The sequence below is a fragment of the Corvus kubaryi genome, unplaced genomic scaffold (assembly GCF_017639235.1).
Source record: "Corvus kubaryi isolate FWS band 111438036 unplaced genomic scaffold, C.kubaryi_AGA036_p1.0 37382, whole genome shotgun sequence".
Classification (NCBI taxonomy): domain Eukaryota; kingdom Metazoa; phylum Chordata; class Aves; order Passeriformes; family Corvidae; genus Corvus; species Corvus kubaryi.
The window spans coordinates 3,286,578-3,305,630 of NW_024581124.1; the positions used below are offsets into that span (position 1 = coordinate 3,286,578).

Below are 19,053 nucleotides of genomic sequence, written 5' to 3' on the forward strand. Positions count from 1 at the left end.
TGCTTTGGTTCAGCAGTTTGGACTGCCTAGACTTTAAAGTGGGATCTAGGACCTTATTTCCAGAACCAGCAATTGCAGAAATTAGTGATATTTTAGATGATATTTCCAGGATGCTGCTTTCATCCCTTCTGCCAGGTGTCTGTGGTCTGCATTTCACAGCAGCTACATTCCTACCTCTCCCACTGAATTGCATTCTTAACAACCTTTAAATGAGTCTGGGCTGCTGTATGAATTGACTAGTTATCTTCTCTACTGATGTTAATAATATCTTAATAAATGCAAAACATGTTTTGGAAATTCCAGACTTCAGTTGCAGCTGCATCTTTCTTTGGCTTCAAGCTAAAAATGTTTTTTAACTGAAGTGGTGGCTTGAAAGTTCTTTCCTGCCTGCTTATAATACCAAGGCCTGGGAGGAGGGTTGTCATCATCACTACCTGCATTTTCTACCTTGTTGTTAGTTTAAAGCAAATCTTTTACATTATCTAACATATCTTTGCCGATATAAACTCTCATAGTACTCTATTTTTTCCTGCCTAGCTGGGAATAATAAATAACCTGTTTGAGGCAATGCTTTGTGGCCTGTGCTTCTGTGCCAGCCCGACTGGGTCAGCTTTGTCCCTGCCCTCAGAGCCTGTGCTCAGCCGCACGGGGTCTGGCACGAGCCAGGAGGAGCTGGGGGATGATGAGGCAGGTCAGGCATGTGCCTGATGGGAGGAGACGCTTGGCAGGTGATGTACTGAGTCTTGTGTGTGCAAAAGAGAGGATCAGTGTTCGTGTGTAGGATAGGGGTGTGTGTCTTTAAAGGCAGTGGGTTAGTGTATTCTCTTGGTATTGTGTATTTCAGAGCAGAGGCTTATTGACTCAGGTACATGAAATAGTGATGCCTCGAAGCAGGATTTCCTTTGGGAACAGTCACGTGAAAGGGCAAAGGGGAAATGATTGAAATTGAAACCTCCAAACCCTGCTGAATTACTTTTTCTTTTTTTTTTCAAATGGGACTGTAGTACTGAAGGAACGTTTACCCCTACCCAGGTCTGTAACTGCTGCGTCTCTTCCTAGGATAGATGAGAGATGAGAGGTGGCAGGGGTGAGGTGCTGCATGTGGCATGAGAATTGACTGTGGTTGGAACTGCTGTGTCTGCTGGGCATGGAGCAGATGTGCTTGTTGGGGATATGGTGGCTGTTGGCTGCTTTTCCCCTGGATTGCTATATCGAATCTCCCAGCTGTATATGAAATGCATAGTCGCAGACTTACACGTCAGCATCATTTTTTATAAACTGCTTTCCTCAAAGAAAGGATCTTGTGTGAGAAGTGCCAAGTGTCTAAGGGGTATTTGCCAGTGTCAGTGTAGGACAGCAGCTGGTGGTGGGCTGACAAGCAGGCAGTCTTATGGGGAGCAGGTTTTCCCAGACAGGAAGTTTTTCACATTTTCTGTTAGAAGTTTTTGTTTGTGGGTTTTTGCTTTGGTTTGGTGGTGCTTTTGGAGGGTTTTTTTGGTTGGTTTTTTTTTTTGTTGTTGTTGTTGTTTGGGGGTTTTTTTGTGTGTTTTTTTTTTATTGTTGTTGTTGGGTTTTTTGGTTTTTATTATGGAGGGATTTCTAACACAATATCAGAATGCAAATACCAAGATGGTCTTCAAAAAGGTTTGTCCTAGTCAGGTTTAAGAGGCTTCAGGCTCAGAGTAATTTTCCTGAAGAGACTGCTAGAGGATTTCCTGATCTGCTAAAGTATGTTTGACTTATTTTCTGGTTGTAGAATCCCTTGTGCGAGAACTCTCACATGGCCATTTTTCAGAGCTTGGCTGTGTGTTTGCAATTTTGACACGATAGCATAAACATGTGCAGAATCTGTGTGTTTGGTCCCAGTAAGGGATGGCCCTAGCACATTCCTTATCAAATGATAAATATCAAAATATCGATTTTTTGTGTTACAGAAAAAATTAGAACATCTGATAATGCCCTATAACATAATTATAACAACTCTTTATATTATATTCAGTGTCTGGGGATCTGTGTTCATTCCTCACAGATCCTCTGTTTTTCTGATATTTTTATGCCCAGAGATTGACCAGGAAAAGCATTCAGAATTGTGATTCCTAACTACGTTGGTTGAGAAGTGCTTTGTGGCAGTGAATCATTGCTAATGGCTGCCAAGCTGCTGCAGACCTCGTTGCACAATGCCATTAATAGTCAAAGAATTCTTTATAACCAAGCAAAGATTTTACAAGGTGCAGTAGTTCTGATCATTACTACTCTGTTAATTGTGCTGTACTTGCTAACAAACTATTGTTTCTGCTTTCCTCTGTGAAGTAAAAGAAATTGTGATGAAGCGTAGGTTGTTATCCTTGCCTGTACCATGAAGGGGAGCATTGAAATATTGATGGCAGTGCTGATGTCTTAGCACAGAGGAGTTTACTGCGATGACCTTCTGCTACCTGGGTTGCAACTCCAGATGGGGATTCAAATTCGATGAGCATGTGGCACATCTCACTTCTAGCATCACGCAGGCTCTTCATCTTCTTGACAAGGGAGAGCAGGATTCAGCTGTTTCTCCTGCACAAGTCACTGCATTTCAGTGTCTTTGCCTGTGCAAAAAGATAGAAAATGGAGGGGTCAAGGAGATGTTGAGGGCAGATTTCTCTTTCTCTGTCGGTGATACCCTTGCTGATGCAGCCCAGCAGCCCACTGGCTCTCAGCCGCAGCAGCACACCGGTAACTCACACTGAGCTTGGTGTCCACCAGGTCCCTTTCCACAGAGCTGCTCCCCATGCAGGTCGATCCCAGCCTGTGCTGCACTCCTGGATTCTGTTTTCCCAGGTGCAAGACCTTACTGAACTTGCTGAACTTTGTAAGGTTCTTGTTTGCCCATTCTTCCAGCCTATCCAGGTCTTCCTGCTGGCTGGCTCTCCCTTCCCAAGTTTCCAGTTCCCCGCTCAGTTTGGTGTCCTCAGCAAACGTTCTCAGGCTGCACCTTTCCTCCACTGTGTTCAGAAATGCACAATTCTGCAAGCTTTTCCTGATCAAGTCCAGTTGTGGTTTGAGGAGTGAAACATGCATGCTCAGGGACTGGGCTGAGAGAGACCCACTGGGTTCACAGATCCATCAGATTCTGCATAGTCTGGATTCCAAACAGACCAAAACGAGGTATCAAAATATATTATTTTTAAAATCTTGGTGCTTAGTCACCCCATCTCTTGCATATTTAATTAACTCCTCCGTCATGTGGTTTCTGAGTATAGAACAGGAGCCAAAACAATCCTTTTAAATTGTGTCATATGATTGTCTTTTTTGTCCATGAGATTGTTACAGTGGAAGGAGCAGAGCATGGCTGGAATTTATAACCTGTGGCTCTCTTCACTGAAAACTGTAATTTTCAAAGCAATTCTCTGCAAGGGGACTTTGTTACTGTGACTTCTCATGCAGTATAAATAATGTTCTTTTCAGTTTACATCAAACAGAGCAGGCCATTGCTTCCTGATCCAGTGGAAGCTCTGGTAATTGCTTCTGTAGGTTCCATTTATAGATCAGACTGCTATGACTAAATTTAATTACGTACAGCTGAATCCAGTGGAAGTAATAAGTTCAAAATAACCTCTGTCATGTTGCCGTGAAAGCAGCATGTTCCTAGAAAAAGGCACTTCCTAATTGTTTCATTTTTCAGAAGTTTTTAACTTTCACTTGTTCATTGTCTGGTTAAGCGAAGAATGGAGCTTTGCAGGACTGTCCCACTCAAAGCTGTGGGCTATGATGAAGCTCCTGTGTCTTGCCTGACAGCTGTTGGAGCATTTCCTCATGCATGGCTCTTGCATTCTGTGCAAATAAAGGAAGTGTTGTGCTCTGCAGGTCTGAGCAGCACAGAGAGAAGCGACTTGGCTGGGGTGTCTGTGAAGCCAGCTCTGCTGTCTGGTGAGCACATCACTGGGCATGTCTTGTGCTTACACTGGCTGGGCTCTCTGAGTCCCCAGTTGTGAGATCCAGGTGCCTGATGTGACAGAGATGTCTCCAGCTGCAGAGGCTGGATCTCACTACGCCTCTGTTTGAGACATCTCTTGTCTTGGAGGAGCTCTTGCTGCCAGTCTCCCTTGAGTTCCTGGGCAGCAATGTCCTTCACATCCAGCAGCTGTGGTAGCATACAGGTGTGGGCAGCTGTGCCACAGAGGAAACATAAAGCAGTATAGCTTCAAAAAGCGTTAAAAATACACAGAAGGAATAAAGTAGGGTATGTTCTCATTTCCAGGTTGTACTGAGTCACACATAGGGAGAGTGTGGAGAAGGGCTTTGAGGACTGCGTGCCTGTCCTGCTCCTCCCAGGGGATCCAGGCTGGTTGTGGCCAGAATCACCAGCAGGTCTACAGGAGCTTTTGTCAGACGTGGTGTGCTGGTTGTCATCTTGCACGGTGTTGTCCTTCTTGAGCTGTGGCACCCTGATTGGAAGTATATTCCGAGATGTGTGATGAGAAAGAACAGATGCCTTGAAAGATTGTCATATAATAAGAGAAAAGCTTGGAATTATTTACTGAAGTGTTAACAAAGACCTAAGGGATGATGTTCTTGGTTTTTCGCTTGATTATGCAAGAATTAAATGAAAGACTGCTTAACTGATCCGCAGAAAAATTTGCTGCAGGACAGTGCAGGGACATGGTGACACTGGTGCAGTTGTGGCAGTTGTACCTTTCCTTATGTCTCTGTTTCTATCCCACTGGATACGCACTGCCTCAGAGCTGCATTTTCTGATGTTCATATGGTGTGTTAGCATGATTGATCTGTGGCTGGCTGTCTTTTTTCTGTTGCATATGCATGAGTGCACACACGTGCTCACTTAAATGAATTTGAATTCTTCATTCCTTGTCTTTTGCCTTTGTCTGGCACGTTGTCATTTAAATGACCAGTTCTTTCCAGACTCTTAAGTGTCATGTTCCATTTCTTTTTGAAACATTTCTCCTGCCTTTCTAGTACCCAGGTGTTTTCTGACTCTCTATCCAGTTACTGACAATCACTGGTGCACTAATCCCACTGTGTCAGTGATGACATTCAAGAGTCTTTGAAAAGTTTATTGTGTCTTACAAATAATGAATGGACGTAATTAATGCCTCAAGAAATTTACAGCAATTTAATCTAGACTTTTTTACTTAACTGATATTTTTAAGAGAAACAATAGAAAACATTTATTATTGTGAAAGCCAAAAGAATATGTGCAAGTGTAGTTGTATTACATTTAATTTTTTTCCCCTCATATAATCTGATACATTACAAAACTCCTGTCAGCATAGGTGGAAAGGGGAATTCCTTGGTGACTGCTTGCCTTTTCCACAGGGAAAGCTACAGGCATGCAGCTCTGCTTCTGAATACTGCTCCTTCTTCCCAGGGAGATGCTCAGGGGAATAGCTCAGCTGGGAAGCATTCCTCTGTCGTTTAAAGGATGAACTAGGAGGTAATTACTCATGCTACCAGGTCAGTCAGTATTGATGGGGGCCGTTTCAGGATATTAGTATGTGGGAAAGTCTTTGATAGTTGAGAATTGATTTAAATCCTACAAGCTTTGTTGTGTGTGACCTGCCTGTGTGCTCATATTATCTAAAGCAGATTTCTAGGAAAGCAGATTGCCCAGACAGATTGAGCTGTGCTCTCTGATCCCATCATGGGTGGTTGGGTGCGGCAATTGTAGAATTCTGCTTGGAAATGCAGGGATTTTTACCTGCCCGTACAGTTATTGATTAAACAGGCTGGGTATGGATTGCTGCTCAGGCACCTGCCCAGCAATGAATGCTAAAAATGTGAAAAAAGTAATACTAAACCAATAAAATCAGCTGTTAAAATCTGAGTGCACAGTGCTACCTGGCAAGTTCCAAATGATGTCTGGGCAAAGGCTGTGCACTGTTCATTGCCTGCTCTGGTGAGCGAGTGGCATTTGGTGCCACAGAGCTGTGGCTGGGGGCTTCGAGATGCTACAGACAGGTGAGCCTCTGGATCTGAGCTGGATGAGCCCGAGATGATGCCAACCTGAAGCCAGCCGAGCACAGGAGAGCTCCCTGGTCTCTTGTGCTGAGGAGCAAAGTGGTGCTAAAGCAGCTGGGCAGAACCTGTGGGACCTCATGCACAGGGCATGACTGAGGGGGTCTACACATTTTTATCTGAGCTTAGTGTTTGGAAGTGTGACTGGGTAGAGTTTTCATCACCTCTTCCCTCTGGACCCTATTCTTTAGTCTGTTCAGACCCATTCAAGTGTCTTGAAGCATGCTGTGGGTGAACAGCTGATGACCCAGTACTGACACAGATAAATTATTCAGTGTGTCTTATTTGGGAATTCAAGGCTTCATGATGAAAGCTACAAACCTGTATTATGCCTCTGACATTCTGAGATTTCATCACTGTGTCTTCAATTATTCACTAAGCCTGCTTGTTCCCCTCCCAGCACTCTGACAGGGCTGCAGGCCAGTGGCAAGCAGCAGGCATATTAGTATCCTCTTTGTTCTCCTGCTTGCTCTTGGTACCTTGTGGAGGAGGCTTGCCTGGTGCTTACTGTATTAAACCTCTCACCCAAAGTTCAAATGTGTAATAGTTCACAGACAGGGAAGAGACGACAGCCATCCCTATTGCTGGAGATTTCTCAGCAAACTGTCATTATCATGAGCTTTCTCCTTCCCTAGAGGGTTTTCACTGTGACTGCATTTATCCTGCACGAATGCCGCAGCTGGACAGCAGTGACCTGGTCGTCAGAACATCCTCTTGGAAATGCCAAAAGAGAGGCCAGCGGAAGAGGAAGTTGCAGGAAGCACTTAAGGAAGGATTTGTCCTCAGGGGCACAACAGAGGAGGCCTGTGCTGGTGGTGGTGCATGCCTGGTGCTCGGGGTTCTGCCTGTGCCGAGGGGCTCCTGGCTGGAGCAGAGCTGTAACCGTGGGGTGCTGTGTTGCAGAATGCCAAACGGATTCTCAGTACCATAATCCTCAAGGTGTTGGTTTTGTAGGGACAGTTGCTGTGTCTGTTAGTCAGGAGAGAATTAACACACCAGATGAGTCTGCTGCTAAGCAGCTCCAGTGAACTGGGACTCCCTTGTCCGCTGGCCAGGCCATGGTCCTCAAGCAGGGCACTGCTTGGGTTTCTCCTCCAGCATTCCCAAACCATGCCTCTGGAAGTGCAAGATCTTTCTTGGCTTAGTATGTCCCCTCATATTTGTACGTAGGGAAGCTCTTCTGCCACCTGGCACCTGCCTGCATCAGAGTCCAGATGTAATGAGTTCCTGGTAGCTGGAAGGAACTGTGACACATCAAACATTTCTCTTTGGTTTTGATCTGTCTGTAGCTATGTCTGCATGATTTGCAGTTTCTATACAGTCCTGATAACTTTCTCAGGACTCCAGACTTGAGCTCTGTAGGCAGGCAAGCCCTGGCCTTGTGAGAAGCCCTTCTGCTGAGTGTATCCCAACAGAGTGGTGCTCTGGTATCTGCTGTGTTCCAGTGTGCGGAAATTTTAGTCTGTGGTAGATAATTTTAGAAAAGAGAACTGAAATTAATACTATGAACTCATTGCCTGACGAAGGAGAAATTTTCCTGTGGATGTACAGAAAAATGTCTTGATTTCTCCTGGGGTTCCTGGGGATGGAAAGTCTGAATCAAGGCTGGAGTCTCCATACCAAGGCATGCCAAATACCTCAGAACTTAGAATATTTTCTTCCAAGCCAAGACTTTACACAAGTAATGGAGTTCACAGGATATGTGAGAAAGACCAGAACTTGTCTATATAGACAGAGCTTTTGCTTTCTTTGTCATCACTTGAATAATTTCAGCCAGATGAAGAATGGAGAGAATGTATGAGGAGGGAACAGAGCCTGCCCTTTACTGGCTTGCCCTGGGCACAGAACTTAGGCATGGTTGTCGTTAGAAAGCATGCAGCCTCTTAAATTCAGGTATGTTCTGTAATAAAATGCTTTCTCCTGCCCACTCCAGTTACTTGAATTAAGTACAGTTGTAACTTAAAGGTTACTTAAAGATAAATTTAAAGGTTACGTAAAGATGTTGGAATAAGGACTTCCAGGTGATGTTGCCTGGGGCAGCTTTCTGTCTGTGGAAGAGACATAGAGAGTGCCTCTGCACAGGGGAGCTGCTCATGTCCTCCAAAGAGGAAGCCTTGCTCCTGTGTTCTGGTTTCTGCTGGTGCTTTTGGGTTTACGACAGTCACACATTCAGTAAATGGGGTAATAAGAAATTTGGCACTTTTATGGAACTGACACAAGTCCAGTGAGTTCAATAGCAAAGTTGGAAATGCAGCCAGTACTCCTGCTGTTGTCCTGGCCTGTAGGAATGGAAGCTGCTAACTAGCATTTGGAATCTCTGGTGCCATTTTCTGTATGACGAATAAAGGAAGGTAGATTACATTGTTTTCTGGTAGTCTGGTACAGGCGATGCAATGTTTTGTGTTCCTAGAGCACAGACCAGACCTTGCTGGCAAGGGAGACTCTCCTTTTTTGGGGCTGCAAAGCCGAGAAGAGCTGCGTACTTGTTGAGAAGGGCAGGGCGCTCTTCTACTGCTGTTTTGTCCCTTTTCTGAAGGCACAGGTGGATCAGTCTAATGGGTTGTTCATCTCGTGACTGGTGCAAGCAGCCATGTGAAGCCCCCGGGGATCACAGTGAAAACCAGCTCTTCGTGTTGGTTACCACTGCCTCAAGTTGGTGCTGATGTGTGTGAGAAGGAAGAGTCCCCAGTCCTTTGCTATTCTGCCCTCAGTAGGGCTCCTTTGTGTGAAGGATTTTACAGCGAATTAGAAAATGAAAATTGCTATTTTTGGACTTGGCTCTTGCAGCCCCACTGAAGAATGACACCTATTCTGGAGTCCATCCAGATAGTGTTCTAACAGCAAAACAGAGAAGTGATAGGGCAACTAAAACAAAGCAGATGTTTAGCAGGAAAATAATTTACAATTGGCCAGTTTGATGGTACCTCTTGACCCTTTCAGGGCTGTTCAATAAAACTAGCAGTTTCCATAGCAACTACTAAATTACTTGGTGCTTCAGAGATCTGTGATAAAGGAGGCGAATCATTGTAAGGAAACATGGTGTTGATGTTTCTCCCCTTTGCATTACGAGAGTAATGATCTGGCAAAACTTGCTAAATGGGACGCCCCTGCTGAAGAATTTTTCCCACGTTCGCTTGGGCCAAAGAGATTTATATGTTTAGTACTTTTGCAAATTTGATTTTTCCCCTTTCCTCTGTCATCAGCTTTGTCCTTGGCAGGCGGTGCTGGCTGGGCGCTGGCAGGGAGACGGTGAGCCAAGAGGCAGGAGCCCGTGTCTGCAGTAGGTGTGTGCTGGGCTTCTCTGTCACAGTCCCTGCTGAGCATCAGGTGCTTCTTCAGGGGATACAGACCAACTCCCTGCTGCAGGTACACTGCAGCCACCCACCTGTGAACACGTGGCAGTCACCATTATCCTGCCTGTAACTACTGTGTATTTCATCTTACCTTTGTCTCTGCTCTGCTCTTCTGGAGATTGTACTGATCAGATTTTTTTTCTACTTCACTGGTAAGATAGGATGTAGCTCAAGATCAGGGCAGTCTTCAGAATGGACCCATGGAGATGTCTGATAAGGAAGTGGCTTTGGGGCTTGTCTTCCACAAAGCCCAGTGTAATTCGGGGGGCTCTCAGAGTGTGTTTCACCTCTCTATGAGTGTTTGGTTATATGCAGAGCTGTTGCTCCTGTGGAGTCTGTTTCCTGTGTTGGAAAAACTGTCTGTGTTAAAATCCTGAAATGCTGGTTTAAAATATTTCAGCGCACTTATTCTTGTAACACGCAAATCACCATTTGCATCTGATGCTGATCAAAGTTTATCTGACTTTCAGCAGTTACAGAGGTTTTGAGTCATTTGCATGAAGTACCTTGTCAAGGTAAGCCAGAGTAGCTAAAGGGTTGTTAAATGACCTCTGCTGTATCTCAGTGTCCTTCAGTGCAGACAAGAGCATTTCCAAAACAACCCTAAATGCTTTTCAGATTCACAGCAATCAAACAGCAGCTGAACCCGGGAGGAGGTAGGATGATTGGGAAGTGCAAGATACAGGGATTTTACAGATGGAGTATGAAGCCAAGAGGACCCAGTACTGGGGGCAGAGGAACAGTACCTGGATTGGAGAAAAGAATTAAATTTACAGTGTAAATCATGGGACAGTGCTGAAAGTAAGCTAAGCACCAGGTAATAATGGTGTTCAAACCAGCCCTGCCTCTGCCCCAAGCTTCCTGAGGAGCCACCTACAGGTGTCAGCTAATCCATTTAGTTTAGGTTTTGTATAATTCTGTATCTGTTAAATCTCTAATCTTATGAAGACTGGTGTTACTTCTGAGCAGGATGAAAGGTGGCCTGTCTTTTCTTCTGCCATTTCTGAAAGAAGTTGTTTAACCAAAAATTGTGCCAAACTGTCCCTGTTGACTTGCGGAGGAGCCGTAGCAGATGCTGCGCTGCTGTGCCTGTTCACCTTAGAGGATGCTGGTTGTTTCCCTTGTGCTGTACTTGGGGACTGACAGGTTGTTATTCCTCTAGAGCACTTTCCTCCACTTGTGGCTGGTTCTTGCTGTTAAATGAGGGTTAAGAGTTGTAGCTGATAAAGACAGGAAGATTGTCTGTCAGCACCTGCTGTTAGGGAAGGAGAAGGATGTCCTCTGAAGAGGGGATCCAGGATGTAGCTGCTGTTCCTAGAGTGAGCCTGAAGCATGTGAGAATGGAGCAACAAGGATAAGCTCTGTGAAAAGCTGGTCTGTTTACTTCAACTAAGTAAACAAAGGTTTGACTCTTTATTTACTGATAAAATTTGATTTATTTCAGGTGAGCAAGTGAGCTGTGCGCAGAATCCCACTAGCAGACAGTGGAAGCAGAATTAATAAGAACAATTAAATGCTCTTGGGTAAAGCAAGGCAAGATATTTTACACACACACACACCCATCTTGTTTTTCTCTATAGGCTCAGTGGGGCTAAGAGGAAATTTCCATTTCTAAGTAGTGTAGTTCTGTAAGAGGCACCTTGGAAACAGGTAGAAGATAAAGAAACAAAGCAGCAGAGTCAACAAATCTGTTGTGCTGATTCTCCAGGGCAGGCTGGCAGCTGTGGTTCAGGTGTCAGCCAGGTGTAGGACTGTGAAGGAAAAGTGTTACCTGGGGTGCAACCTTAATTTTGGGAAAGCAGGAATTTAGCTCGTGTGGTCAGCAGCAGTATTTATGCATGTGCTACATGTGTTCTGAATTAAAGTGCAGTCTTCCCTCTCCTCACATTCCTGAAATCCCACAGCAGAGATTTGTCCATATTTTTCTCTAAAATTTGGCTGTAAAACAGTTACAAGGGGAGAGGACAGATTCAACCTGGTGCTTGGCCCTGAGAAGCTGTGGCAGCTGTTCACACATTGCCTCCCTTCTGTTGGTCCCTTGCATAGCGCTGGTCAGCCGTGGGCGCAGCTGGCGTGGGCGGCCATGAGGGGCAGCGGGTCTGACTGCACAAGAGATATTCTGCAGACTGAGAGCAGGCATAAAATGCATCATAGATTATTCCTGCTATTTTTGGCATCGTCTCCTGATCTGGCAAACCAAGGGAGCATTATGGAAGAAGCATTTTCTGTGTGTTTGCCTTTCCTGCCCCGATGGCCAGCTGTCCAGGGTCTGAAGCTGACAGCAGTGTGAAGGTGGTTTGAGTTTCCTCCCCTGTGTACAATGGCAGCCTTTGTCTAAGACTGAGGTGCTTTTTTTTCAAGTTTTCCATGTTTATTTGACAGGAATTTTCTGCTCCAAGTGCTTCTGATGCTGTTCCAGTTTTGTTCCTCTGTCTCCGTTATCCAGTTAATGTTGGCCAGCATTGTGCCATGTGCACGAGCCTGTGGCCTGAGGTTTGGTGGCAGAGGGACCAGGTGAGCCCTGGCAGGGCAATGTGGCAGGAGGGCAGTGCAGCTGTGGCCTGTGATGGCAGTGGGATCCCTGCAGAAAGGGGGGGTGCAGGCGAGTCACAGGAGCTCCTGGACAGGGAGGGAAGATCCCAAAGCCAGTGTAGAATGTGTTGCTGCATTCCTTGTGGGCAGGACCTTGGCTTGGTTTTATTTAGCAAAATCTTGGGGAACTTAAAAGTCCCATGCTATTTTTTGTACTGTATTTTTATCTTCGTTGCATATTTTGTGTTAATTATAAACCAATTACTGTTGCCTAAAATAGTTCCTGCATATTGATGTTAGAAGATTTAATAAAAATTTCAGCACTCCTCTTGATGTTGGCCATTCAGTTATGACATTTGCATTCTAATCCTGTTTCAGATTGCACAGGGAAATCTAATATTCAGGGTCTAGACAGTTACCTAGATGGGATCTTAGATGATGAGGATCAAAAAACTAATAAGCATGTTTATTTGTGTTGCCTAGACACTGCAGCCATCAGTCCAGTGGCAGCTCCTAATAGGACAGATAGAAATTCTCCTTTCCATTAAATGGGCTATAATAAACAGATGGAAAATACTGATGTGTACAGAAACTACACGGGTCAGTAAATCGAGCAGAAAACATAGGACTTGTGCTTAGAATTGCAGAGAGGGGCTGTGCCTGGCTAGGCAGATGCTGACTGTGCTGTGACCTGGCCACCAGCTGCCCCCACAGAACTGCCCTGGCTGAGGGGCAGGGCTGTCTCTGTGCTCTTCTCCTGTTCATACAAGTTTTGTGAAACTAAGCTGAAGGTAGGGAAAAGCACTAAAAAACTTTATTCCAGCCGTGAAGACACGGAGCATTCTGAAATGCATGGGGCAAAGAGGCAAGTCTGCAAAAATGGGTGTCAAAACCTGAATGAGATGGGAAGACTTATTTCCCTTTGGGTAGGTCCTGTGCTTGGAGCGATGCTGCTTTACCTTGCTGGGTTCTGTCCTGGAGCCAGCAGCGTGAGCAACCTCTTTTACAGGGACAGTGTTCTGCATGGCTTGGAAGTCTCAAGTGCCAGATATATTTTGCCAGTTAATTAATTAAAATAACTTATTTTTGCTTCCAGAATATCAACAGTGCTTTCAAAGGTATTATGGATGAAAAGCACTATCTATTCCTTGTCCTCCCTCCTTCTCTTGGCTGCATGAAATTGGGTAACCGGGCAGAAGCGCAGCTGGGCCCACCTGGCTGCGTGAGCCCGCACTGGTGCCTGATTCTTGGAGATGTGTGGGAATGCTCACTTAACAGCCTCTCCAACAGAGTATCGGGGACTTGGTGAGATTGGCTGCTTCACAGAGCTGCTTTGGACTCTTTAATCCTCTTCCCTTCCTGAAAGGCTCCTGCTGGCAAGAGCTGCATCCCTGCTATCCCTGTCCTTCCACGGGCAGCGGGTGTGCTGGGCAGAGCTCAGGCTGAAGGGGTGGGTGCAGGTGCTGGGAGCCTCTGACATGCTGTGACTCTGGAGGTGGGAATAGCACAGCTGTGTCCATCCTGCTAACACAAGGACAGGAGAAAAGAGTTCCCATTGAGGGAGATGCATCTGGTGCCAAATTTCAGCTGAGAATTAGGCTTTCTTATTGCACAGTGCCTTGTTCCTGGAAAGTGTGACGCAGAGACTGCAAAAATGAAAGAGATGGTTCCAGCTGTCTGTATTACACTGAGGATGCAGAGAGCCAGGTTAGAAAACACCTGCTGTTTCTGTCTTGTCTTTAGTGAAACATTGTCTCTCTCCTTGCTTTAATCTTCTTAAAAGGAATTGATCGTTTTTTGTTATTTGGGATCACTGGAAAATTAATGTAGCTGTTACTGTAGAGTGAGCACTGTAGTATCTTCACATAATGTGATTTAAAGTTTAAAGCTCACTCAGCAGGGGAAGGCTCTGTCTGTGTTGGGACCAGGAGTCGCTCCTTGGCTCATTCCTTCAGCTGCAGCTGCTGGCTCCCTGCCTTCCCTTTTCCTCTCCTCTTCCAAAGGGTGATTCTCACCATTTCCTCTTTGCAGACTTTTCCCCTTGATACAGTGTCTTCATTCCAATGCTAAACTAACTTGTGAATGCCTCTTGGGGAGGAAATAGGTGATGTGAATGCTTTTTATTTAGTTAGTTAAAGGTCCATGGGCAACACAATGTGCGGAGAGCATTCTTGTGTATGCTGGAAACTGGAAGAGGAAGGAAGGGTTTTTTTGCAGGAGAAAAATAGGCCGAAATCTTCCTTTCTGTTATGATTAATAGGTTTCTCTTTTGGGCTTTGAATGTTGTGTTTGTATTCAAATGAAGTGGTTTCCAGGGGCACTTCCAGGAATAGATGTGGGGAGCGGATAAAAACCCTTTCCGTAAAGGATGTTCAGAATGCGCGGAACTGAACTGTATGTTCGTGGGTCTTGCTCCATCTTGTCTCTTCCGTCACCTGGAGCCTGTGTGTCTCCTCCATGTGCGGGGTTCAGAGGATGGGGACTCTCATTTCTCAGCATTCAGGATGTGCCAGTGAAGCACAAGGTGCTGAAGATGCCCACGCACCACAGTGGTGTATGCTGTGATGCCACGGTGCTGGCGGCTGCGTGTCCTTGCCCACCTTCTGGAGAGCTGAATCAGGCAGGCACGGCTGTCCTGAGCCAACCAGCCTTGTGGGCTGGAAAGGTCCCAGTCAGAGATGTGCTGTGTCCAACTCCCTCTGTCATCAGGGAGTAAAGAAAGTAATTAGATGGTAATTCTGCAAAAACAAGACTTAAAAGTGTACAGCATGATTTAGGTGACAGCTCACACTCTGCTGGGAGGACTTGTGCTTGGTGACTGCTGCATGTTGTTAGTTCTTTGTATTTTCTTTGATTTAAAGCTTCATGCTTGTAATCTAGTTAACACTGAATTGGGTTTCCAGTACAGTGGCTTGTTTGGTTCAATAAGAACACATTTATACTAAAGGTTAATGAAAAGCATTTTGCTTTCATTGAATTCATTAAAAGGGCTTCTACAATCAAGACTTACTAATGGAAAAGAGATTAAATATTCATGTCTCTAAATTTCTCACATAATTTCTGATTTTCCTTAATCTCTGCCTTCCCGGATTGGAGTCCAAAAGTGCCTGAATGCTCTAATGAGTTCAAAAATTAATTAAAGACTTCTCCTGTTTAAGTAAAAAGGCTTTCACAGACATGTACCTAATGCATCTTGAGTGCAGGTCTCTGTGCTATTATGGGAGAAGAGAGAGTGAAGAGGTCCTAGCCAAGAGAGCCAATCTCAAGGAGCAATTTTGCTTCTTAAAGTACTTTTAAAGAAATACAAATAAAGCATTATCTTCTTTATCTGTGCTATTGAAATAGGTTTAAATGAACTCAAAGTGCAGCAAAATTTGCATTAGAAAGGTATTAGCTGGGCATGAAGATAAAACCTGAGTAACAGACATCAGAGGTGCTTAAAGATTCAAGACCTTTTTGTAACACGGTGTCCAGATATGTATGCTACAAATACCTGAGTACTTTGACAAATATTGGATTGTGTTTTCTGTGGTCTTTTTCCCCAGTATCTCCCAAGCAGCTCTGGATACCCTCTGGGCCGAGGCTTTGCCTGTGCTCGTTGTGTGAGCAGAACGTGTGTCTGAAGTTCCTGCTTTGTGTGTAGGTTCCTGGTATGCCATGTATGGAGATGTGGGAGCTCTGTTTGGGAACGCTTTGCAGCTGCATATTGATGTTGCTGATGTAGAAATGGAAATACATGGTGACAGGAGATACAAGTTACTTGAAGGTATTGCAGGTTCCCATAAATGGTTTTCTGGGAAAGAAAGAAATGAAGAAAAATGCTCTTGTAAACAGGTTCAGAATTACGAGTGTCTTGCCTCAGTTTAAGAAGCTTGTATAGATCTATGTATAAATGTGTATGTGTGTATGTGTGTGTGTTATATATGTAGTGCACCTAGCAAGTGGGGCAGTGCTGGACAATGCCTGCATCAGTGGATGTGCATGGAGAAAGAAGGCTCAGCTCCTGGCTGCATCTTTGTGTTGTGTTTCATTGCAGCTTGAGCTTTCAGTACGTTTTTGGCCCTGCTAGTGCTGGATGTTGATATTGGACTTGTTGGCAAGAGCTGATGAGAGATGAAGTGGGTTGCTTCTGTGCTGTGTGGGCCGAAACTGGATAGGAGGGTCTTGAGAAAAATCATCTGCTTATAAGTAGTTAAGAAGTAGTATTTGGCCAAGTCCAAGGGGAAAGCTTTGCCTTACTAGTAGTGACCAACCCTGGTCTCCAAAACAGTTCAAAGGCCTTGCTAAAACTGAAAAGTTGATTACAGTGAGAGGGTGCACAGTGGTGCCATTCACAGACCAGACTGTGGTGTTGGGTGGCACTGATTGTAGCCAGCATGACCAGAGGAGCCAGAGTGTGATGGTGTGGCCTGTTGTCCGCCAGCACGAGGTCAGCTGTGGTATTTGTGACTGTTTGTGATGGTTCAGTGATGGGCATTGCTGTTGCCTCTGTTCCTGCAGGCATACTTCCGACAGGGCGTGGCCCTGCAGTACCTGGGACGCCATGCGGATGCGCTGGCCGCGTTTGCGTCAGGGCTGGCGCAGGATCCCAAGAGCCTTCAGCTTCTGGTCGGCATGGTCGAGGCCGCCATGAAGTCTCCCATGAGAGGTAAGCACACAGGGTTTCTCAGGGGTGTGACCTGCTGCTGAGGTAGCCAGAGGTGGGAGTTTCAGTCCCAGCATCTGGGGACAGGAGAGCTCAGAGGCCTGAGAAGGGAAAGATTTCAAGATTTGGCTTCTCTACTGAGTCAGGAGGATGCCAAGAGTGGAGCCTGAAGCTGGAGGAGGAACAAAAACTGTCCTTCTGGTTGAGTGGGACAGCAAGATGGTGGTAGCCAGCTTGAGGGGCACTGGTTGGGAACAGCACATCTGAAATGCTCCAGGCCAGTGTTTTCCTGAAGAGCACATCAGCAGCTTTTCTGTGGTACTAATGTCTCTCCAAATACAGAATTCCAGAAGACAAAAAGGCCGCTCTGCTAATTCGCTTCTGTTCAGGCAGTGTTTGAAATCGCAGACACCTTGAAGCCATATGAGCTGTGCAGTGTTCTGCCTCTCTTTCATAATGTTCCCGTTTCCAGGATTTTTTTCTCAAGAGGAAGAGGGTTGTCTCCTCTTAGCTGTTTCTCTTGCAGGCTTTGTGCTGCAATGCCCTAATGCTGTTAGTCAGGAGGGAACATGGCAAGTCTCATCCTCAGCAGATGGTGTTGGGGGCCACAGGGCTTAGGAGCCAAGGAGCACTGAAATGAAAAAATATCCTTGTTGCTGTTTCCTTTTTTACAGTGTTTTTCTCCATCCTCCAAAATGAATCCATCTGGAAGTTTCTGTCCTATATAGCAGTTAACCTGGTGAATGTAATTTCATTTGCTACCCAAAGGTACTAAGGCTGCTACTTAGAATGCAGGTTATGTGGTATTCCATGGGCGCATCCCCAGTTTGGCAGGATGATCTCTGGCCTATTGCCCTGCAGCTGTGTATCAGCTGTGCTCCCTGCTGCAGTTAGACAAATCGAAGCAGTTGGGCAGCCCCAGTGCTGTCATGGCACAGCAGCGCTGTCTCCTGCAGAAGGAGCAGCTTCTTTCTGCAGTTTTGGTCACCTCTCTTGGCACACATCATGTGCTTGGGTATCTGGACAGGCACAGACTTTGCAGACGTTCGTGTGAAGGTTTGTGCTGAAAGAGCAAAAACTGCAGTGCTCTTAGACATTGCAGATGGCCCTTTCCAGTTTCCTGCAAAATTCCACAGGTATCTTCTGTATTCCTTCTGCCATTAGGCCAGGCTTCAGAGCTCAGTATGAAACTGCTATGTGCTATGTAGGAGACTGCTGTAAGCTCTATTCTTATGCTGCCTTCCCGAAGTGCTTTCTGCAAGGCAAGGAGCAACTTGCCAGGTGATCTGTCTTGATTTGCCAGATCTTAGATGGTACCTTTGAGCCCCAAGCTCCCTTAATAAATCGTTGTTGGATTTGGACTGTGTGGCCCTTAAGTCATGTGTCATTTGGTTATGAAAAGATCGAGTTGTGAAGGTGATTCCTGATGCAAATAACTTGGTTTGTTGAGTACCTCTGTCTTTGGTTTTGTGCTTCAGAGTCCCTGGAGCCCACCTACCAACAACTGCAGAAGATGAAGCTGGACAAGAGCCCCTTTGTTGTGGTGTCTGTGATTGGCCAGGAGCTCCTGACTGCCGGCCACCACGGGGCCTCTGTGGTGGTGCTAGAGGCTGCCCTGAAGATTGGCACTTGCAGCCTGAAGCTGCGGGGATCAGTGTTCTCTGCACTGAGCAGTGCATACTGGTCCCTTGGGAACACAGAGAAAAGCACTGGATACATGCAGCAGGACTTGGACGTAGCCAAGAGTTTAGGTAAGAATCCTCCTTTCACTCCTGGAGTGCAGGGTTGGGACTGGTGGAACAAATCAAGAGCTAGGTTAATGGTCAGCATCTCTCTCAAATGCTCAGGTTTCTGTAGGTTTTCACAAGCTGCTAAATCCAATCTGAAGCTTCTGAAATGTGCAGACTGTGGGTTTGTGCATCCCTGTTTGCTTGCCTGTGTGTAGGGGCAGATGGTCAATGGATGTGCTAAGGTTTTACAGGGTCTTCTAATTTCCTGATGTCATGTATGTGGGAACTGCTCTTATTCCCTGTGTAGACTTGGGCTCAAAACCTTACATGAGTCTTAAATGAAGCCATCTGCTTTTCCAAGATTCAATGGACAAAAGTACTCAGTCTGAGATTCTGGGGCAGTAACCAGGGAAGGAACAAATCAGTAGTGAGGCAATGATGAACAAAGAGTGTTTAAAAATAAACAAATTCAAAAATCCCTGCACAACAGGGAGAGCATTCAGCTTCTTGGGGTGCTGTAGGAGAGCAGACTGGTGTGGGACCAAGGCCTGACTGTGCAGAGTTGGAGAAGCAGTGCCTGAGGGCTTGAGCCAGGAGCATTCACTGAGAGCATAGGGATTGCGCTCTTGAAGATGGCTGTAGGTGTACTTTGTACATCTGAGCTGAATTGTGTTCTGGAGAAAGCTGGCATGCTTTGTGCTTGTTCTAGGCCTTGGCCATTGACTGACCTTCACAGTGCCAAGCAAGGAATAAACAAGGAGGTATGGAAAATTGCCAAGTG

The 19,053-nt window shown here is 45.6% G+C and overlaps 1 protein-coding gene across 2 annotated transcripts in view; it reads left to right on the top strand.

The window, feature by feature from the left end:
- The window catches only part of TTC28 (tetratricopeptide repeat domain 28), a 112,521-nt gene that overhangs the window by 47,854 nt on the left and 45,614 nt on the right, over window positions 1-19,053 (top strand). For both annotated transcript variants that reach the window (XM_042034945.1, XM_042034946.1), the window contains exons 3-4: window positions 16,398-16,545; window positions 18,021-18,293. In XM_042034945.1, coding sequence (XP_041890879.1) covers window positions 16,398-16,545; window positions 18,021-18,293 — 421 coding nt within the window. The remainder of the gene's footprint in view (window positions 1-16,397; window positions 16,546-18,020; window positions 18,294-19,053) is intronic.